Source organism: Recurvomyces mirabilis (genome assembly GCF_035927965.1).
Source record: "Recurvomyces mirabilis strain CCFEE 5264 chromosome Unknown scaffold_9, whole genome shotgun sequence".
In the NCBI taxonomy this organism is placed as follows: Eukaryota; Fungi; Ascomycota; class Dothideomycetes; order Mycosphaerellales; family Teratosphaeriaceae; genus Recurvomyces; species Recurvomyces mirabilis.
The window spans coordinates 357,033-373,644 of NW_027041943.1; the positions used below are offsets into that span (position 1 = coordinate 357,033).

Below are 16,612 nucleotides of genomic sequence, written 5' to 3' on the forward strand. Positions count from 1 at the left end.
TACATGTAGTCTATACAATGCGACCATATTACGCCTCCTCTTCACCACTCGCAGCCTCATCATCTTCCTCCTCGAACCCCCCAAACTCCTCCTCTTCAGCTCCCGCGTCGCCGCTCTTGCCATCTAGCACGAATGCACCCAGACATATGATTCGATTGCTAGTCTCTAGAGTGCCTAAAAGTCGTCCAGTCTGCTGAGCAGCACTAGTGTCCTTGCCAAGGTCGCGAGGCACAGTCCATATCCGCACAGCGCCATCGCTGCTAGCAGTGACAAGCAATGCTGTCTCTTGTGCTGAGCTGACCGATGTGGGGAGCTCGACCACCTCGAAGTCCTTGATGCGGCCGACGATGCCTGCAGCACGGCCACCTAGCTGCGCAACACACTTGCAGATCGGAAGATTGCCCTTCGCAGCTCCAGTCGCGGTATCCGTAGTGTCGAAGAACAGGACTCGGCCATCCTCAGTGGAGACTGCAAGTATCTCTTGCCCGTCGGCAGACTGCATCATACGATAGCAATGCAGTTTTGTCAATGGCGAAGGCTTGATCAATGCTCTCGGCTGCGAGTCGACCCCGAAAATTGCAGCACCTCTCTCAAAACCCACGACATAGGACTCGCCATCGCCAGCCCAAAGCACGTTCCGACCTTCGCCACTGCTATGTTTACCCTCGCTGACCTGGCTAAGTAGATCTCGATCAAAGTTTAGTACGCCCGCCTTCTTGCCAGTCATCAAGTTCCATAATCTGAGACATCTCTCTCCCCGTCCGACGCTGAGCATGAGCTTCTGGCTAGGATGAATCGCAAAGTCGTTGACGCCGGCTGGAGTTTGTCCTGGGGCAGCAGTGTCACCCGAGGGTCGTCCTTGTGGCTTCGGTATGGGTGCCTTGATTGACGACAACATGATCCAGTCTCGTGTCCGAGAGATGGCTACAGTATTGTCTTCCGCAGCGCTGAAAAGCTTGCCTTTAGCTGGAAACTGTAGACATGTGACCGCGCGATCGTGATGGATGAGTGATCCCACGGATCGGTTTCGAGGGTTCTCCGCAGTCTGATTCGAGGAGAGTGAGGGTAGCTTGGCGTTAACGGAGGTGTTTGGAGGCGCGGTCGAAACGCTATAGACATTGATCCGCTCATCTGAACTTCCGGTAGCCACGTAGCGCCAGTCGGATTCGGTAGAGGGAGAAATGGAAAGACAGCGGATTGCTGATGCGTGGGCGGCGAAGAGAAATGTGTCGGAGAATGTCACAGATTGATCATCCTGGTCTTCAGCGACTCCATTGGTCCCACTAGGTTGCTCCAGCAGATGGCGAGGTATCGTCGCCGCAGCGCCCTGCAATATGCGTTCGTATGAACCAGTGATTATCTGCACGTGAACGGCCTCGCCGGCAGGTGTAGCTGTGGCAGTGACCTGGGTCGGCTGCTTAATGCTATTGGCAGTTGGTTTTGCATTGGTCTCTGTCACTCGTTGGGCTTCAGACTCCGCTGGCTGATCTTGGGCCTGAGTTTGTGTCACAGTCTGGTCGACATGAGTCTTCGCGACTTTTTGCTTAGCAACTTGGTTAGCAGGGCGTTTGGCTCCAGAGACAGGACGTATGTCCTCGCGTTTCCTCTTCCCATTCACGGTCGGCACTGCTGCGGTCGCCATGCTCGGTTGCCAAATCCAGCACTGGCTCTTTCAGCCGGCCAGATCTCCGAGGATCGATTGTATCAGTCGAGGTAATGTCCGGTGTGGGCTGAAGAGTTGTGATCAGAAGTTCACAAGTATCTTTCGGTCAAGCGTGAAAGTGTTCAGTAGTGAGGCCGATTTTATACTTCACTCACTTTGTGGCTTTTCGAGAAGCAAACATCAAATTTTTGGCCCAGGACCTGAAGTCGGAGCATCGGCGTCTACCCCACACCGGCGGTATCTCCAAGGGCTCCCCTCTCGAGCAACAGCGAAGTAGTGGTAAGCAGCAATTCGGGCTTGAGCGACGCATACTGTACGCTGGCACAGCAGACGACGCCACGAACATCCACAACCACACGCTCAGTTGCCATCAGCACCACAGCGCGTCTGTTGTTCGAGGAATGACAGATGCAGGTCGAGAAAGGCGACAATTTTCATGTCCTCATTATTGGATGTGACTTTTCGAGACGATGAGTCCAACCAGCGCAAGAGCGAGATAGCGTGAGTTGCTCTCCATACACATGTCCAGAAGTACTCATCGTGCGAGACTGCACGTGGAGATGACTTTTGTTTGATGGAAAGACGATATATGATCATGTTGCTGATGGTTCTTGACGCAGCTCCATCACCCGGGCGCATCATGAATGTGTTCGCGACCTGCACGCAGTTACCAGACTGCTCACAAACAATACTGGCCTGTCCGAATTGCTAACAATACTCAACAATATCAACGACAGTACGACAATACCTCCGGCCACCAACAACGACTTTCTGCAATCGAACACTCTCCTAACGTAAGTCGCGTGTCGTCCAGACGTGCTTGACCCCAGCTCACATGTGAACCAGCGGACGTCACTTCGACGAGACCACCCTTCCATTTCCCACCATACCACACCATGACACCTCCATATATGCATCGGAACCCAATAGACCTTCGACGCAACCTCCCCAGCTGGCTCACGCAAGCACCAGCATTGATGGGCTTGCTACTAAAGCCACCTTGACCTCGTCTGCCGCGCCCGCGAGACCTATGGCTGCCTATGGCCGACCGAAAGCTGCAGACGGCGAGCGAGAAGGGAGAGATCAGTCTGTGGGGAAGTCTGCTGAGCGCGACATTGAGAGGAGGACTGAAGCCATCTCGCCCGCGCTGGCTGCACCACCGACTGCAGAGGACGAAGCAAACCTGTCGCCTGCTACGAAAGATCATCTTCGCTCAGCATCGCCGGAGCGACCGGCCAAGACCGTCCATCTTCCGCCCGAGGACGTACAAGAAGCACATCTCCGCGAACGGCATGAAGCAGAGGAGGAAGCACGTTCTCGGTCTGACGGTGACAAGCCGGGTCGGCCGTCGCATCTTCTTGCAGAGGCGGCTTCCTCACCATCCTCAACTATTGGCGCCTACTCCGCGACGACGCCCATGCCACCACAAGACTCACCAGACACTTCGCCAGACTCCGAGATGGCTGATGAAGCGATGTTGCCGCCTCCAAAAGACTTGAGACCCTCGCCAGAGCAACGGCGTACCAGGGAGGAACACGATCGGCTTCTAGAGGCGCAGAAGGACATCGCTCGGAGGGAGGCGTTCGGTGCTCCAACGCCGGATGATCAGCTGAACTTCGAAGCTCGAGAAGCCGCCGCGCGCGACGCTGAAGAGAAGCAAGCACGAGATGCTAACGGTAGTCTTGACGTGAAGCACGCTCGGAGCGCGAGTGAGCTAGGGGTGGACGAAGTACTTGATGTACTGGAGCAAGATAACATGGCTCCCTCTCAGCTACCGATCACGCCTGCGGCAAGTCACGACGAGAAAACACCAGCACCTGGGCCAAAGGCTGTCCAGCGAGTAAGCTCATCAGCGGTGGAGAATGATGGCGACAACATTACCGTTACCCCTCGGAGTAGACTGCCTCCTCTGGACACGACCCGTGGGGAGGAGCCACGAACACTTGGTTATTCTGTCAACCGGCCAGCTCGACGCAGTTCCGCTCTAGTGAACATGGATGACATTGCAGGAGCGGAGCCACAGTCAAGTCGTAGCCTTACTACGCCAGACCTTGTATCCCCCATGACTGTGAGGTATCCTCGCCGTGACGTTAACGCGACGCCTGCTGCGATCATGCAGACACCTTACAAAACACCTCGTGCTTCAGCTGAACACGACTCGGACACGACCTCTAGGTCGATACGCGATCTCGCACCGCTGAAAGGCGCGGCTGAAGACACTGAAAGAGACTACTTGGAGCCTTTATTCCGCATACAGGCGCATGACTCGCCCAATTCGCAGACTAAACCCCTACCAGAACTAGTGAAGTCGGCCCAAAAGTACCTTTCGACTGAAGACCAATTCACTACGTTGCATGAACGTATGGACTATCGTATCCTCCGCCGAATATATCAACTGCAGAACGCGAACAAGTGGTCTCTACGTCAAATGGAAAAGACTACTGAACCTGATACGATGCCAACGCACATGGATCACCTGACGGCGGAGATGAAGTGGATGCGAAAAGACTTCAAGGCTGAGCGCAAGATGAAGAAAAGTGTATGCGCGTGGCTTGCCAAATCGTGCTCGGAGTGGCTATCCGCATCCGCAGAAGCAAGGAGGAATATGCAAGTGAAGGTCCGACCTGCGAAGCATGTCCGTGAGGAGCCGACGATTGATGTAGTGCCGGACCTTGACAACTCAGGCGAGTCTGCACCGGAGGACGATCTACCGCCAGTCTCACAGGTCGGTCTCCCGAGGAATCTTGTGGTTGCACCAGAGCTCAAAGGACTGGTCTGCGGCTTGCACAAGACTGGAAAGCTGGGTAAAGCTTTGCAAGGTCTGCCTGTCGTTAGCTTCAAGCCTGAGTCATGCAACTTCAATCCGACATCGATTAACGAAGTGTCAAAGCTTGTTGCTGGAAAGCTTTTGCCGGCCGCAGCGGGTCCACTGCGGAAGCGCAGCCGATATGACTACGCAGACGATGCAGAAGTAATAGACGATGAACCAGACTCGAAGCGGCAACGACCCGACAGAGATCTCGCGCCGGAGGACCAAGAGGCTGCTCTCTTCCATCCCGAGAACAAACCTATACGCGACCGTCTACACGCCAATAATGCTTTCCGTCCGCCATCTGAGTTTGTCATGCCTGCAACATCCTTCTATGAGTTCCGAAACGGATCCCAGTGGATATGGGAAGACGACCAGAAGCTCAGGAAGCTTGCCAAAGAATACACCTTCAACTGGTCGTTGATTGCCGATGAGATGACTCTGCCCACACGGTATAAGAGCTCGGCGGAGCGCAGAACGCCATGGGAGTGTTTTGAACGCTGGGTAGAATTAGAGACGTTGCCAGCAGAAATGCGCAAGACGATGTACTTCAAGACTTGGTTCCAGCGGCTTGAGCAAAGTCAACAGGCTGCCGACAGACGCTACCAAGCCTCAGTCGCGGCAATCCAGGCACAAGCACAGAGTGGCCAACAAGTGCATGTGCCGCAACGCAGGCGTACAATACCGACCCGCGTCGAGAAGCGCAAGAGCACGCGGTATTTGTGGCTGGTTGATGCGATGCGGAAGCTTGCGAAGAAGCGTGAGAATAATGCTTATAAGCAAGCTGAAGCGCAACGCGCCGCTGCTCAACGCAAGTCTGCAAACGAAGGCAATACCCAACCTCGAAATGGTCCCAGATTGACCCCACAAGAGTTCAGCCAGAAGCGACAAGAACGCGACATGCAGATTGCTGAAGCTCAAAGACAACATCGTACCAAGATGATGGAGGCTCAGCAACGACAACTAATGCAGGCACGAGCAGCTCATCAGCAAGGTGTGGCGGGTCAACAGCGTCCTGGCACGGCTGTACCACCACAACCCGCGCAAATGCAAGCTCAGGGTCAACCTCAACCGAACATGAACGGCCAGTTCCCTCAGCAAGCTCGACCACCACTCCCTATGGCTACTAGAAATGGTCATCTTGCTGTGCCACAGGTCAATGCACAGGGCATCCCTCAAGCTCAGATGCAGACCGTGAACCACATGACGCCACAACAGCAACAGCAAATGGCGCGCATCGCACACGCTAACGCCCAGCGAAATGCACAGTACGGAACCCAGCCGTACCAGATGCCCACGAACGGACAGATGGCGAGCCCTGGAAGTAATATGACCACCGCTCAGCAGCTGCAACATAATCAGGCTCTGCTACAGCAGATGAGTGCACAGCAACAGCAACTCCCTCAAAATCAGCCCACGCCACAAACGAATGGGCATCAGCAAATGTCCAACTCGCCGAGCATGCCGCCACCACCAACGCCGCACAATCAGCAGCAACAGCCTGGACAGCTCTCTTCTGGGCACGTTCCGGCACTCATTGCTATCAAGAACAACCTACGAGCTAAACATCCACATCTGTCAGACGACCAGTTGACACGAGCTGCGACCGATGCTCTCCGCGAGCAGTCTGCATCGGCTACCCAATCATCGACTCAAGCAAGGCAGAATGCAATGAATGCTGCTGCAGGCATACCCGCGCAGCCGCAGGCCAACCATCAGATGCCGAATAACATGCAGCAGACATATGGACATAACCAGCAAGCATATCAGAGCAACGCTCAGCTTCCTAACGGGAACGCCACATACATGAACGGTGGAGATAATGCCAACGCACAATCTCAGGCACAGAATCCACAAGCTGCGGCAGCGTATGCTAACCAGATACGCCAGCGACAGCAGGCGCAGATGTTGCGTATGCATGGCTCACCCAATGGCACGCATGCTCAGCTAAATGGCAGCCCAGGCATGGCTCATGCTAGTCCTAACATGGCACCTGCAAGCCCGGCGATGGCCTATGCTGGCATGGCTAACGGCCAGATGGGTCAAGGCGCAAACGGGCGTCCTCCGAGTCGCAACAACGGTATGCCTGGCGGAGGATTGCAACGGATGGGCAGCAATAACAGTCTTCCTGGAGCTGCAATGGGAATGCCGAATGGTGTGCAAAGCCCTGGCTCTCAAGCAAGTCCTAGGATGCAAGCAAGTATGGCCAGGTAGACAATGATTCTCTGGCTTTGGTTGGGTGGCTGGGCGACCCTGGCAATTGGCCTTCGTGTATTATTGTTATAAGCGTGGCGATGGCTGGCTATTTGGATAGCACAATAGCATATCCTTCGTCAAGACTCTCGTTGATGAGAGCATACAACTGATCTAATACGCTTCCCCTAAGTCATCGAATGTCATACCATCGTCTCGTCTGTTCTACCGCTCTGCAGTGAATGGGCGCTAGCGCCTCACGAATTAGTCAGGCACGAAACGTCATTCCCTCGAATTAGGAACCCCACTATAATCATCACTACTCATTGTGAGAGACAGAGATTAGATATCAAACAACACACTGTTTCGCTGTGAACAGATACCACGACTAACAGCTGAACCCACCAAGACTACATTACCAAAAGGACCATGGCAGATAGCACAATGACAACAAATACCAATGCACAAGCTGCCCAAGCAGAGAGAGGAAGCTTTCGAGGAAGAGGACGAGGGGGCCAGCGTGGGGGCGGCAATCCTGGGAACGGCATGAGCGGCGGTGTTCCGAGCGAGAGAGGCGAGGACAGGTCGAGAGGCGGGGAATTTCGTGGTCGTGGCAGGGGCAGAGGACGGGGGAGAGGTGGACGAGGGGGCAGAGACAGAGCAGAAAGTCAATCTCAGACAACGGCACTCACAGGCGCCCAGGATCCAACGAACGTACACCCGCCACCGCAGCCTGGTGGAGGTGGCGTTCTTGGGAATCGCCTGACCAAGAACGCCGAAACAAACCTCCCAGGCGAGACGAAGCAGGGTGCAGCAGTAAGTGGTGAGGCTGGAGGAGAAGAAGGTGAGGCAGAGGTGTGCTTCATCTGTGCTTCCCCAGTCTCGCATCACAGTGTAGCGCCCTGTAACCACAGAACCTGCCACATTTGCGCACTACGACTCAGAGCTTTATACAAGACCAAAGCGTGCGCACATTGCAGGGCGGAGTCTCCGACTGTCATCTTCACGGACGAGTCGGAGAAGAGATATGAGGAGTACAAGGAAGAAGACTTCTCAAGGACGGACGCCAATCTTGGTATCAGGTATGAGAAGCCCGAGATCTTCGAGGATACTGTTCTGTTGTTGAGGTACAATTGTCCGGACGAAAGCTGCGACGCTGCTTGTATGGGCTGGCCTGATCTGCATCGCCATGTACGGAGTGTACACCAGAAAGTGATGTGCGACTTGTGCACCCGAAACAAAAAGGTCTTCACGCACGAGCACGAATTGTTCACACACCAAGACCTGCGCAAGCATGAGAAGTTCGGTGACGATAACCCAGGCGCGATCGACCAAAGTGGGTTCAAAGGACATCCGGAATGTGGCTTCTGTCGACAAAGGTTCTATGGTGATGACGAGCTGTATGCGCATTGTCGCGACAAGCACGAGCGGTGCCATCTTTGTGATCGCCAGACCGGTGGCAATAATCCGCAGTACTATGTCAACTACGATGCGCTCGAGCAGCATTTCAATCGCGACCACTACCCTTGCATGGACCGGGAATGCCAGGAAAAGAAATTCGTTGTGTTTGACTCGGAGATGGACTTGAAGGCTCATCAGATCGACCAGCATCCGAATGGGCTGACAAAGGGTCGCGAGGCGAGGAGAGTTGACTTGTCGAACTTTGACTATCGTCAGCAATATCAGGAAGCACGACGTGGGGATGGTGGACGCGATGGGCGACGTGGAGGAGGAAGAGGTCGAGATCCGAACTCAGAGTCGATGGCAGCTCCTACAGGCGGACACATGAGCCGAGCAGAAGCTGCACACCAACGAGAACGAGAGATTCAGAGTGCCCAATCTGTCACTGGTCGAACCTTTGGCGGACGTCTCACGCAGGCGGAGCCGCCAACACAGACAGCGCACAGGCCGGCACGCCAGAGCCCACCGAACGAGCCGGCACAGCCTGCTTTCCCGTCATTGGGCCAGCCGACGAGTATGCCAACTTCGCCCCGAGCGGCTGAGGCACTGACACCTGCGGAGCAGGCACGTCGTCTACGACATGCCGCTGTGACAGAGCGAGCCGCGAACTTGCTTCGGAATGAGAAGACAAAGCTCGACGAGTTTCGTGAGCGCATATCCTCATATCGCATAGGCACTATCAATGCAGGTGATCTGATAGACGCGTTCTTTGCCCTCTTCGACACATCATCAGCCGAGCTCGGCAAGCTGATCAAGGAGCTGGCTGAAATATTCGAGATTCCAGGCAAACGTGATGCATTGCTGAAAGCCTGGGCCGACTGGAAGGCGGTCAATGAAGACTATCCTTCTTTACCTGGACCAGCCGGCGCCAACATAACGGCAGCTGGAGTCTTGGGGCAAGGTGTGGGCACCAGCAGGGTGTTGAAGCTCAAGAGCTCAACAGCGCAGAGTGGACGGAGTGTTAATGCCACTCCGAAAACTTGGCACGCCACATCTGGACCCTCGAATCGAGCTGGCGGCGCTGCCGGGCCATCGTTTCCATCATTGCCTGCGGCTCGCAACGGCGCGTCAGCGAACGTTAGCGGTGCTTCGACACCTGGCTGGCTGGCTTTGCGCCCTGCAGCCGCGAGTTCGAATACTAGCTCTGCTCGTGCATCTCCAGCACCTTCGCGAACCCAGTCTTCGGCGAATCTGTCGAGAGGAGGCGATGCCTTTCCTTCGCTTCCGGCGGCGAAGAAACCTACATCTTCCGTTTTCAGCCCCGGCTATACTGGTGCAGGTGTTATTAGAACTAACAGCGGTCAAGTAGTGAATGCTTGGGGCGGTAGCAGTGGTGGTGCTGGGTCCGGGTCTACTCCTGCTTTCAATGAGACATCTGAAGATGTCGCGGGCAAGGGCAAAGGCAAGAAGGGAAAGAAACAAATCATGTTTTCATGGGGCTGAAGAAGCATGAAGCTGACTAGCATTATGAGATCTCTGCTTCGTTGTAGATACATCCAATGCTTGTATACCAGTCATTGCCACCATGCGACTCCTCCTTTGCGCCTTTCGTAATCATACAGTTTGCACTTTCCGCATGACTGCGACACCACCTGTGCCTGGCCACAAATCAAGGGCACGTAGTACGTCCGGCCGATATAGAACCCTTGGTAGCGTGGCTTTGGGCACTCGAAAACCAAGATGTAGACCCTCATGCCATGCAATAGCTGGACTGAGGAACCTATCCGGCCATATCGCTCGTGCTGTTCTCGATCTAGATAACCGTCGGTATTCGTGTCGAAGTCTCTCCATCAACGTGTCGCGGATTGGCGCCAGAGCAGCGCTAGGCTGATTGATGACTTCGTCGCCCGCGACATTTAGTGAATGCTAGACCTTTCGATCATACCATATGACTCGGCAGCAAAAAGTTCGCAATCCCCTCCTTCACAGCATACTCGTGCTCGCAATTCCCACAAACAAGCTTGCCGCTCTGAATCGACGTCTCCATGAGCAGAGTATGCAGATCCTTTGCTGTCTGTGACGGCTCGCCATCGGTGGCGAGCTCCTCATCTGATGGTGTTTCGGCTGGTAGATTTGGTAGGCCGAGCTGTTCATATGTTAGAGTCGATCCTACGTGCATGTCTAACATGATAAAAAGGTCACGCACCTCAGTAGTCAGCGTCTTCATAGCTTCCCAGTCCAGTCTTGGCAAAATATTCTTGATGAAGAGGGGATTCATGTCTGTTTCGACTTGTTCCAGCTCCGCTTCCTTTGGATGAAGCGGGAAGGCAGCGGCATTCGATTTGCACGTCTTGCGAGCGCAAGTGAGGAAGTTCAGCGTTAGCAGCTTCATGTTCGCACTGTACCAAATACTACCCTGTGTGGTTGTGGCAGTAAGACATTTTTGAGGTCGAAGAGAAAGTTCACGGACAAATCATAGCTCGCGCCAAGCCCTATACAGGAATGTGAATGGGAGAGGTGCAAGGAGTCTTCTGTCTCGAGCACACCACCCTCGATTAAGTTCTACATAATGATAGCACTACAGAACAGCATTTCCACCACGTGTATTCACAAAGCCGGACAGGCTTGCTGTTCTACACATTTTGTTTCCACGTCCATACACCGAAACGCCCGCTCGAAATAATTCAAACCCAGTCCTTTTTAATATCCAACGCAATGCACATTTTTAGACAATCCTCACAATTTCCTGTACTCCTCACTCTGTTCAGCTACTTTTGCGGCCGGTCCCATTTGTGTGGTGAACATATACATTATTTTGTCGTCGTCGAGAGGTCGCGACAGCCCTCAGTTCAGCCCTTCGTACAAATCGCTGACCGTGGGCTCGCTGGTCGTGTTATCCTTCCTTCGCCAGCTGAACTTCTTCTCCTTGCGCTTCTTCGCCATATCCGCCCATCCATCATCCTCCTCTTCATCTCCATTGCCAGCCTGAGTGTTGACTTTAGGTGAGCCCTTCGGCTTGTCAATGATCCTGATAGTAGATTTCAGCTGTCCTTGACGACTCTCTGGTCGCTGCTGCTGGTTCGTGAAGGCCTGCAAAGTCATGGACGAAGTCATGCTATTAGAACGTCCGGTGGCAGGATCCACGGCAGTGTTGACTGGCCTGTAGCGGCTCGGCATACCAACATTGCTACGCTCACTTGGCGCAATCGATGGTGTGTAGCCTGGGCCCAGCCCGCCAACATTATATCCTGACGGTGCGTAAGTGCTGGGCGGCATCGCGCTTCCCGGACGCAGACCATTTTGTTGATAGTTCCAGCTTGGAGGTGGACCCATCATGGTATTCGCTCGGCCTGTATTTGCCAGACTAGTCGGCTGATAGCTCGGTGTATGGCTTGCCATCGACATTGGTCTCTCAGAAGCTAGCGGCACTCCAAGGTAGTCCTGTGCTGGAGCTTGGCCTTGTGGTGTCTGACCCATGTGCTGCTGCTGCATCGCAAGAACATTCTGCATAAGCTGCATTTGCATTGCCATGAAGTTCTGCATCTGCGCCGCTTGGTTGGGGTCCTGTCCTTGCATCATACCGGGCATCATACCTGGCATCATTGGCATAGGCGGCATGCCGGGTGCGTAGCCACTTGGCGTATATACCTGTGGATTGACCATGCTGCCCATGCTCATAGTACGAGGCATCTGCGGCATCTGGCCTGGTACCGGCATTCCGTACTGGCCAGTGGCAGGGTTTGGGCTACCCCTTCTGGAAGCCTTGGCACGTTCTTCACTCGCAATCACACCGACGAGTCCACCAACATTACCCGCTCCAGGCTGCATTTGCTGTGTGCCACCATAGTTTGATTGTGCAGAGCTGAAAGCCAGCGATTCACGGTTCGATTGATTGACCAAGCTGGATCCGAAATAAGGATCGGCTGGCAGTCGTCTTGCGAAAGGTGGCAGGTTGCCTTGTCCAGCTCCGCCATTCACGACCGAGCCAGCCGAGGACATACGGCGCTGATCGTTCTCGCCCATGCTGGTAGGAGGTCTGCCAGTACCAGGAAAGCCATGTGCTTGGAGGATGCCGAGCGGTACCTCATCGTCTTCATCGTCGCTTGGCTTGCCCCGAACGGATGCTGATGGAGGCGTACCTCCCATGCCACCCAGATGGAACATACCACCAGCAGCAGGTGGCGCACTATTGGTACCACGGTCCATCGAAGGGCGGACTGGCGCAAGGTCAGAGGGTCCACCACCAGTGACTTTCTTCATCTGCTGCCGGTATACCGCCATATTCGCCTGCTGCTTCTTTCTCTGCCGTCTGATTTGTTCATTCCGCTCCGACTCGTCTTCATCATCCTCGTCCTCTTCTTCATGCTTTTCATCCTCACTGGCTTCCAGGCTGTTTGGTCCACTCCTTTGAAGTGCCTCGAACTGCGCTTTTGTCATCTTCCTCGGTGTTCCACTTTCTGTCCGCTGATGTCTAGGTCTGATCGCACGACTCGGTGGACCTTGTGGTGAAGAATCGAAGAGTGCTCCTCCTTCGTATAGGTCGTGTATCACCAGCTTTGTGGCTTTCGGTGTGGCATTGCTAGATTCAGCGAAAAGCGAACTGCCTCCATCACTGGTAGGACTAATGGCGCCCAGTCTACTAGCACCGGCTGTCGCTTGCGGAGTGGCGTGTAGCGTCGATGCCGTTTGCATCGGATTCTTATGCGCAGGCGGCACTGGCCTGTTCGGTAGTGTGTCATGAAGCTGCACACCTCTATTTGGGCCATCATCGTACGCTCGTCCTTGGACTTTACTGTAGCCTCGAGTTTTGTCCTTCTCTGGCTCTGAAATGTAGCTGGTCAAGCTGTCGGACGATGTCCGCTCCAATGCTGGCGAGCCACGCCCAGTCACTAGTGAATATCCTGGCTTGCCACGGCCCATGAACGCTGGTGCGATGCCACTGTTGTGTGCAGGTGATGACGGCCCTTCATCTATTAATCGTGGTGAGCTCAGAGCAGAGCTGGACATCAGCCCTTCCTGAGAATTGCGATCGTTCTGCGAGTAGAACGTGTTACCATTCTCTCGCGCGTTTCGTGGGCCAGGAGAAGGTGTGAGTGCCTGCCGGGAAAGCGCTCGAGGCGGGAACATAGGCTCGGACTCCTGCTTTATATTAGCGTGGTCTCCAAGATGGAACAGTGCATGTGCTGCACTTGCCGTTCGGTGGAAGCCACCTGGAGCTGGAGGCAGCGCCAGCTCCTCCCTACTACCAGCGGCCGGCTTGCCAATCCCCGCGAACATGTTACCAAAATCATCGCCAAAGTTGGAACTTCCCAGGCTGAAGTCTTGATCTTGGCTTGCCGGAGGTGGCTTGGCAGTGCTAGCATAGCTACTGGACGTCATCGCTCGATCTCTGTTCAGACTCGAAGGAGAAGCTGGCCCGCTTCGAAGGCCATTGCTGGGCTCGTAGACATTGTATGGTTGAGGTGGTAGTGGCGCGTCCTGCGGTACTGCTGGATTCCTGTTCTGCTTCTGACCAAAAGAGAACGCTCGGCCGGCACGCGATTTGAAGGACGGCGGGGGTGGAAGCGGCTGATCAGCGTCCGCGCTGACTAGCTGCTTCATTTGTGTCGACGCAGGCTTGCGTTGGTACAGTTCCTCGTTGTCTCTTTCCCGTTCGCGCTCCTGGTCGACGGAGGAAGGCAGTGTTGATGAAGAGCTATGTCTGGCCGATGCTGAAGATGATTCGTAGTACCCACTAGAACCCGAGTTGGTGGTGCCGGCACTTCCCCTGTCGCGCTTTAGCGCCTCGTTCGCAGCGAGCAGTTGACGTCCATCCACCAACCTGTTTAAGCCTGTCCGCAAGTCGTCGGCGCTCTTGCCACGAAGCTGTTGCAGCGGTGACTGGAAAGACTTTCCACTGCTCACAGGCTTCTGCGGAGTGCCATCGTAGACGTGTGCCGCTGCTCTGGTAGGTCGTTCAAGGACTCGAAAGCTACTCGTTCCAGACGGTTGTGTGTCGGGAGAGAGATCTTCAAGGGGATTTCCACTCTTTCTCCTAGCGAAAATCTTCAGGTTCGGCATCCAGACGGTGTTGTGTTAGTTTGCTCGTCGCTAGCGAAACATTGGGAAGGTAGGCTGTGAAGGTGTATGTGCAGCGGATGCCTCGCCTCGCCTCCCCTGCGCGGCTCTGCTGTGCTGCGTTGCCGCCGGAACGTGTTTCGAGAAGGGCTATTGGTGAATGTAACAATATAGTCGAAGTGGTCTAAATATTGGTGTCGGTTGCTCGAATGAAAGGCCTCAAAAGGCAGGTTGATAAGCTGGATTGTATGATGTTGTGGTGGACAGTCGTGACCGAAGAAATCGCAATGCACTGCAAGCTCACCAGACGCTCGGGATGTTGAATGGCGGAGGAGGTCGGAGGGGCGGCACTCCCGAAGCCGATTTCAAGAATAGCTCCACTTTCTAAGCTCTCAGCCAACTGTGGCGTTGAAGCATAGCAACAGCAACAAGCAGCATTTATGATGGACACAATGTCATCGCACGAGCGGCAATATTAATGTGCTGCAATACATCACAGTGCTATTCGCCTTGCACACCGCTGCAAGAAGTTTGAGATCCTGCCATCGACATCGCGTCGACACGGACATATCGGACAGAATAGTGATATTATTATTACGCCGCATGGACCTCATACGCGTGGACGAGATGATGCTGCTATTCGTCGTTCCGGCAGGGTGAGAGGCGCAACGCAGGCTATACAGCGCCGAGAGCTCTCTGTCTCATAGGCTGCATACACACTACTGCTCTTCTCCTCGCCTCTACGGTGGTACACATCGATCGGCTCCCAGCCTTTTGCTGCCAATAAGACTGTGGGTGTCGCCAAGTTCTCAAGGGCATCTGGAAGGGCTGGCTCGATCGAGTCGCATTCTCCTCTTTTAGACCCCTCCTGCAGGTGGATCAGCATCCTGCGAACCGGATACAGCCAACCTCTTATTTTCGAGATGCTCGAGCTTACATTACTATTATATCGTAAATCGTAACTTCGTACTCCATACGAAGACCGCCACATCAGATACACTATCGACGTGGGAACGTTTACACGTGCATCTCACGTCCATTCATGTCGTATACTCATACCGTCTTGATCTTGCCCAACCTCCACGTTCAAACAAGTGCGCAAGCTCTCCACTTCATCTCGTACGCCATGAACCCAAATTCCCGGAGCTAATGTACCACTTGCATTTCGCAGCAAATGATAGGCTGAATTTCGTCTTGTTTCAGAATCTCACCACCTCAACTCTAGTGTCCTTCACAGCCTTTTCCGCGACCTGCATCGAGTTTCTCCAGCCGCTGATTCATCGCCTCTCACCCTAGACATCACGTGCATAGCGGTGTACCACTATCCTACACGCGTCCCGAGCAGCGATCTTGGCAATGGCTACATCACAGCACGGTGGGATCAAAGATCGCGCGCAGAAGGGTTTTGAGAACGGAGCAAAGTATGATAAGCATCGTCCCTCGTACTCCGCTTCTGCCACCGAAGAACTACTGCAGCAATGTCGTGTCTCTGGGCGAAAGCATGCCAAAATATTAGACTTGGCTGCGGGCAGTGGCAAGTTCACCGAAGTCCTCGCGAAAAGATCAGAGGAGTATGAGATTGTCGCTGTGGAACCTCATGATGGTATGCGGAAAGTACTGGAGGAGAAGCGACTTCCACATACAACCGTCCAATCTGGGAAAGCTGACGCTATATCTCTGGCGGATGAAAGTGCAGATGCTGTTGCTGTTGCACAGGTAGGTGGTCCATGACACTCTTCTTTCTCCTCCCCTCGTACGTCGTCGGACTCGAGCTAAGTGCTCGCAGGCCTTCCACTGGTTCGCAGATGAGGCGTCCCTGAAAGAGATTCACCGTGTGCTCCGTCCACATGGTGTGCTCGGTCTCATCTGGAACATCGAATACTACAATGCACCGCAAGAAAGCGATCCGCCTACTGCTTGGGAGAAAAAGGTGCAGGACCTCACATGGACTTTTCAGGACGAGGAAGCCCGCTTTAGACACAAGAAGTGGAGGAAAGTGTTCGAAGACCAAAGCAAGTCGACCCCTCTTTCCTTGATCATAGCATCTGATCAATTCTTCGCTCTGCCGCTGGGCGAGCACACGGAGAAGTTTGAGATTTGGTTGTCGAAGGAGCAGATTTGGAAGCGGTATGCAACCATCTCGCACATTGCAGTGCTCGAGGGGGAGGAGCGTGAGGTGAGTGATTCTGCTCTCAGCACTGAGAAACATCACTGATCATATTCGAAGCGCACAAAGCAGACAGTAATGGACGCCCTGAACAGCTCTGAGGTCGAGACGAATGAAAAGGGTGAAGTTGCTGTTCATGGTTTGACCTATATTGTATGGTCTAGCAAGATCCCAGGAGATGGCCGTGCGTCTTTGACTGAAGTCGAGCGGCCTGGTGCGTAGAGCGGCGGCGACTTGGCCCAAGTACTCGTGTTCATCTGTACAACGAGCTTGCCAGGCCATTGGAATCATGCTGGCGGTCGAAGTGACCGCATAACGCTTG

At 54.2% G+C, this 16,612-nt stretch overlaps 6 protein-coding genes across 6 annotated transcripts; 3 read left to right on the forward strand and 3 right to left on the reverse strand.

The window, feature by feature from the left end:
* Positions 1-28: 28 nt before the first annotated feature.
* On the reverse strand, positions 29-1,642 carry MAK11 (the record flags this gene model as incomplete). The annotated part of the gene is made up of 1 exon (XM_064836860.1): positions 29-1,642. One exon carries the CDS (start codon positions 1,640-1,642, stop codon positions 29-31), a length of 1,614 nt encoding a protein of 537 aa, XP_064695493.1.
* Positions 1,643-2,099: 457 nt separating this feature from the next.
* eaf1 (RNA polymerase II transcription elongation factor SpEAF) lies at positions 2,100-6,686 on the forward strand (the record flags this gene model as incomplete). The annotated part of the gene is made up of 3 exons (XM_064836861.1): positions 2,100-2,164; positions 2,284-2,457; positions 2,510-6,686. The coding sequence occupies 3 exons, from the start codon at positions 2,100-2,102 to the stop codon at positions 6,684-6,686; spliced, it is 4,416 nt and encodes a 1,471-aa protein (XP_064695494.1).
* Positions 6,687-7,109: 423 nt separating this feature from the next.
* Positions 7,110-9,569, forward strand: LTS14_004160 (uncharacterized protein; the record flags this gene model as incomplete). The annotated part of the gene is made up of 2 exons (XM_064836862.1): positions 7,110-7,481; positions 7,623-9,569. 2 exons carry the CDS (start codon positions 7,110-7,112, stop codon positions 9,567-9,569), a joined length of 2,319 nt encoding a protein of 772 aa, XP_064695495.1.
* A 436-nt stretch (positions 9,570-10,005) lies between these two features.
* On the reverse strand, positions 10,006-10,458 carry LTS14_004161 (uncharacterized protein; the record flags this gene model as incomplete). The annotated part of the gene is made up of 2 exons (XM_064836863.1): positions 10,006-10,212; positions 10,273-10,458. 2 exons carry the CDS (start codon positions 10,456-10,458, stop codon positions 10,006-10,008), a joined length of 393 nt encoding a protein of 130 aa, XP_064695496.1.
* Positions 10,459-10,910: 452 nt separating this feature from the next.
* LTS14_004162 (uncharacterized protein) lies at positions 10,911-14,126 on the reverse strand (the record flags this gene model as incomplete). Its single annotated transcript, XM_064836864.1, has 1 exon — positions 10,911-14,126. The coding sequence occupies one exon, from the start codon at positions 14,124-14,126 to the stop codon at positions 10,911-10,913; it is 3,216 nt and encodes a 1,071-aa protein (XP_064695497.1).
* A 1,353-nt stretch (positions 14,127-15,479) lies between these two features.
* LTS14_004163 (uncharacterized protein) lies at positions 15,480-16,512 on the forward strand (the record flags this gene model as incomplete). Its single annotated transcript, XM_064836865.1, has 3 exons — positions 15,480-15,839; positions 15,910-16,299; positions 16,351-16,512. 3 exons carry the CDS (start codon positions 15,480-15,482, stop codon positions 16,510-16,512), a joined length of 912 nt encoding a protein of 303 aa, XP_064695498.1.
* Positions 16,513-16,612: the final 100 nt, after the last annotated feature.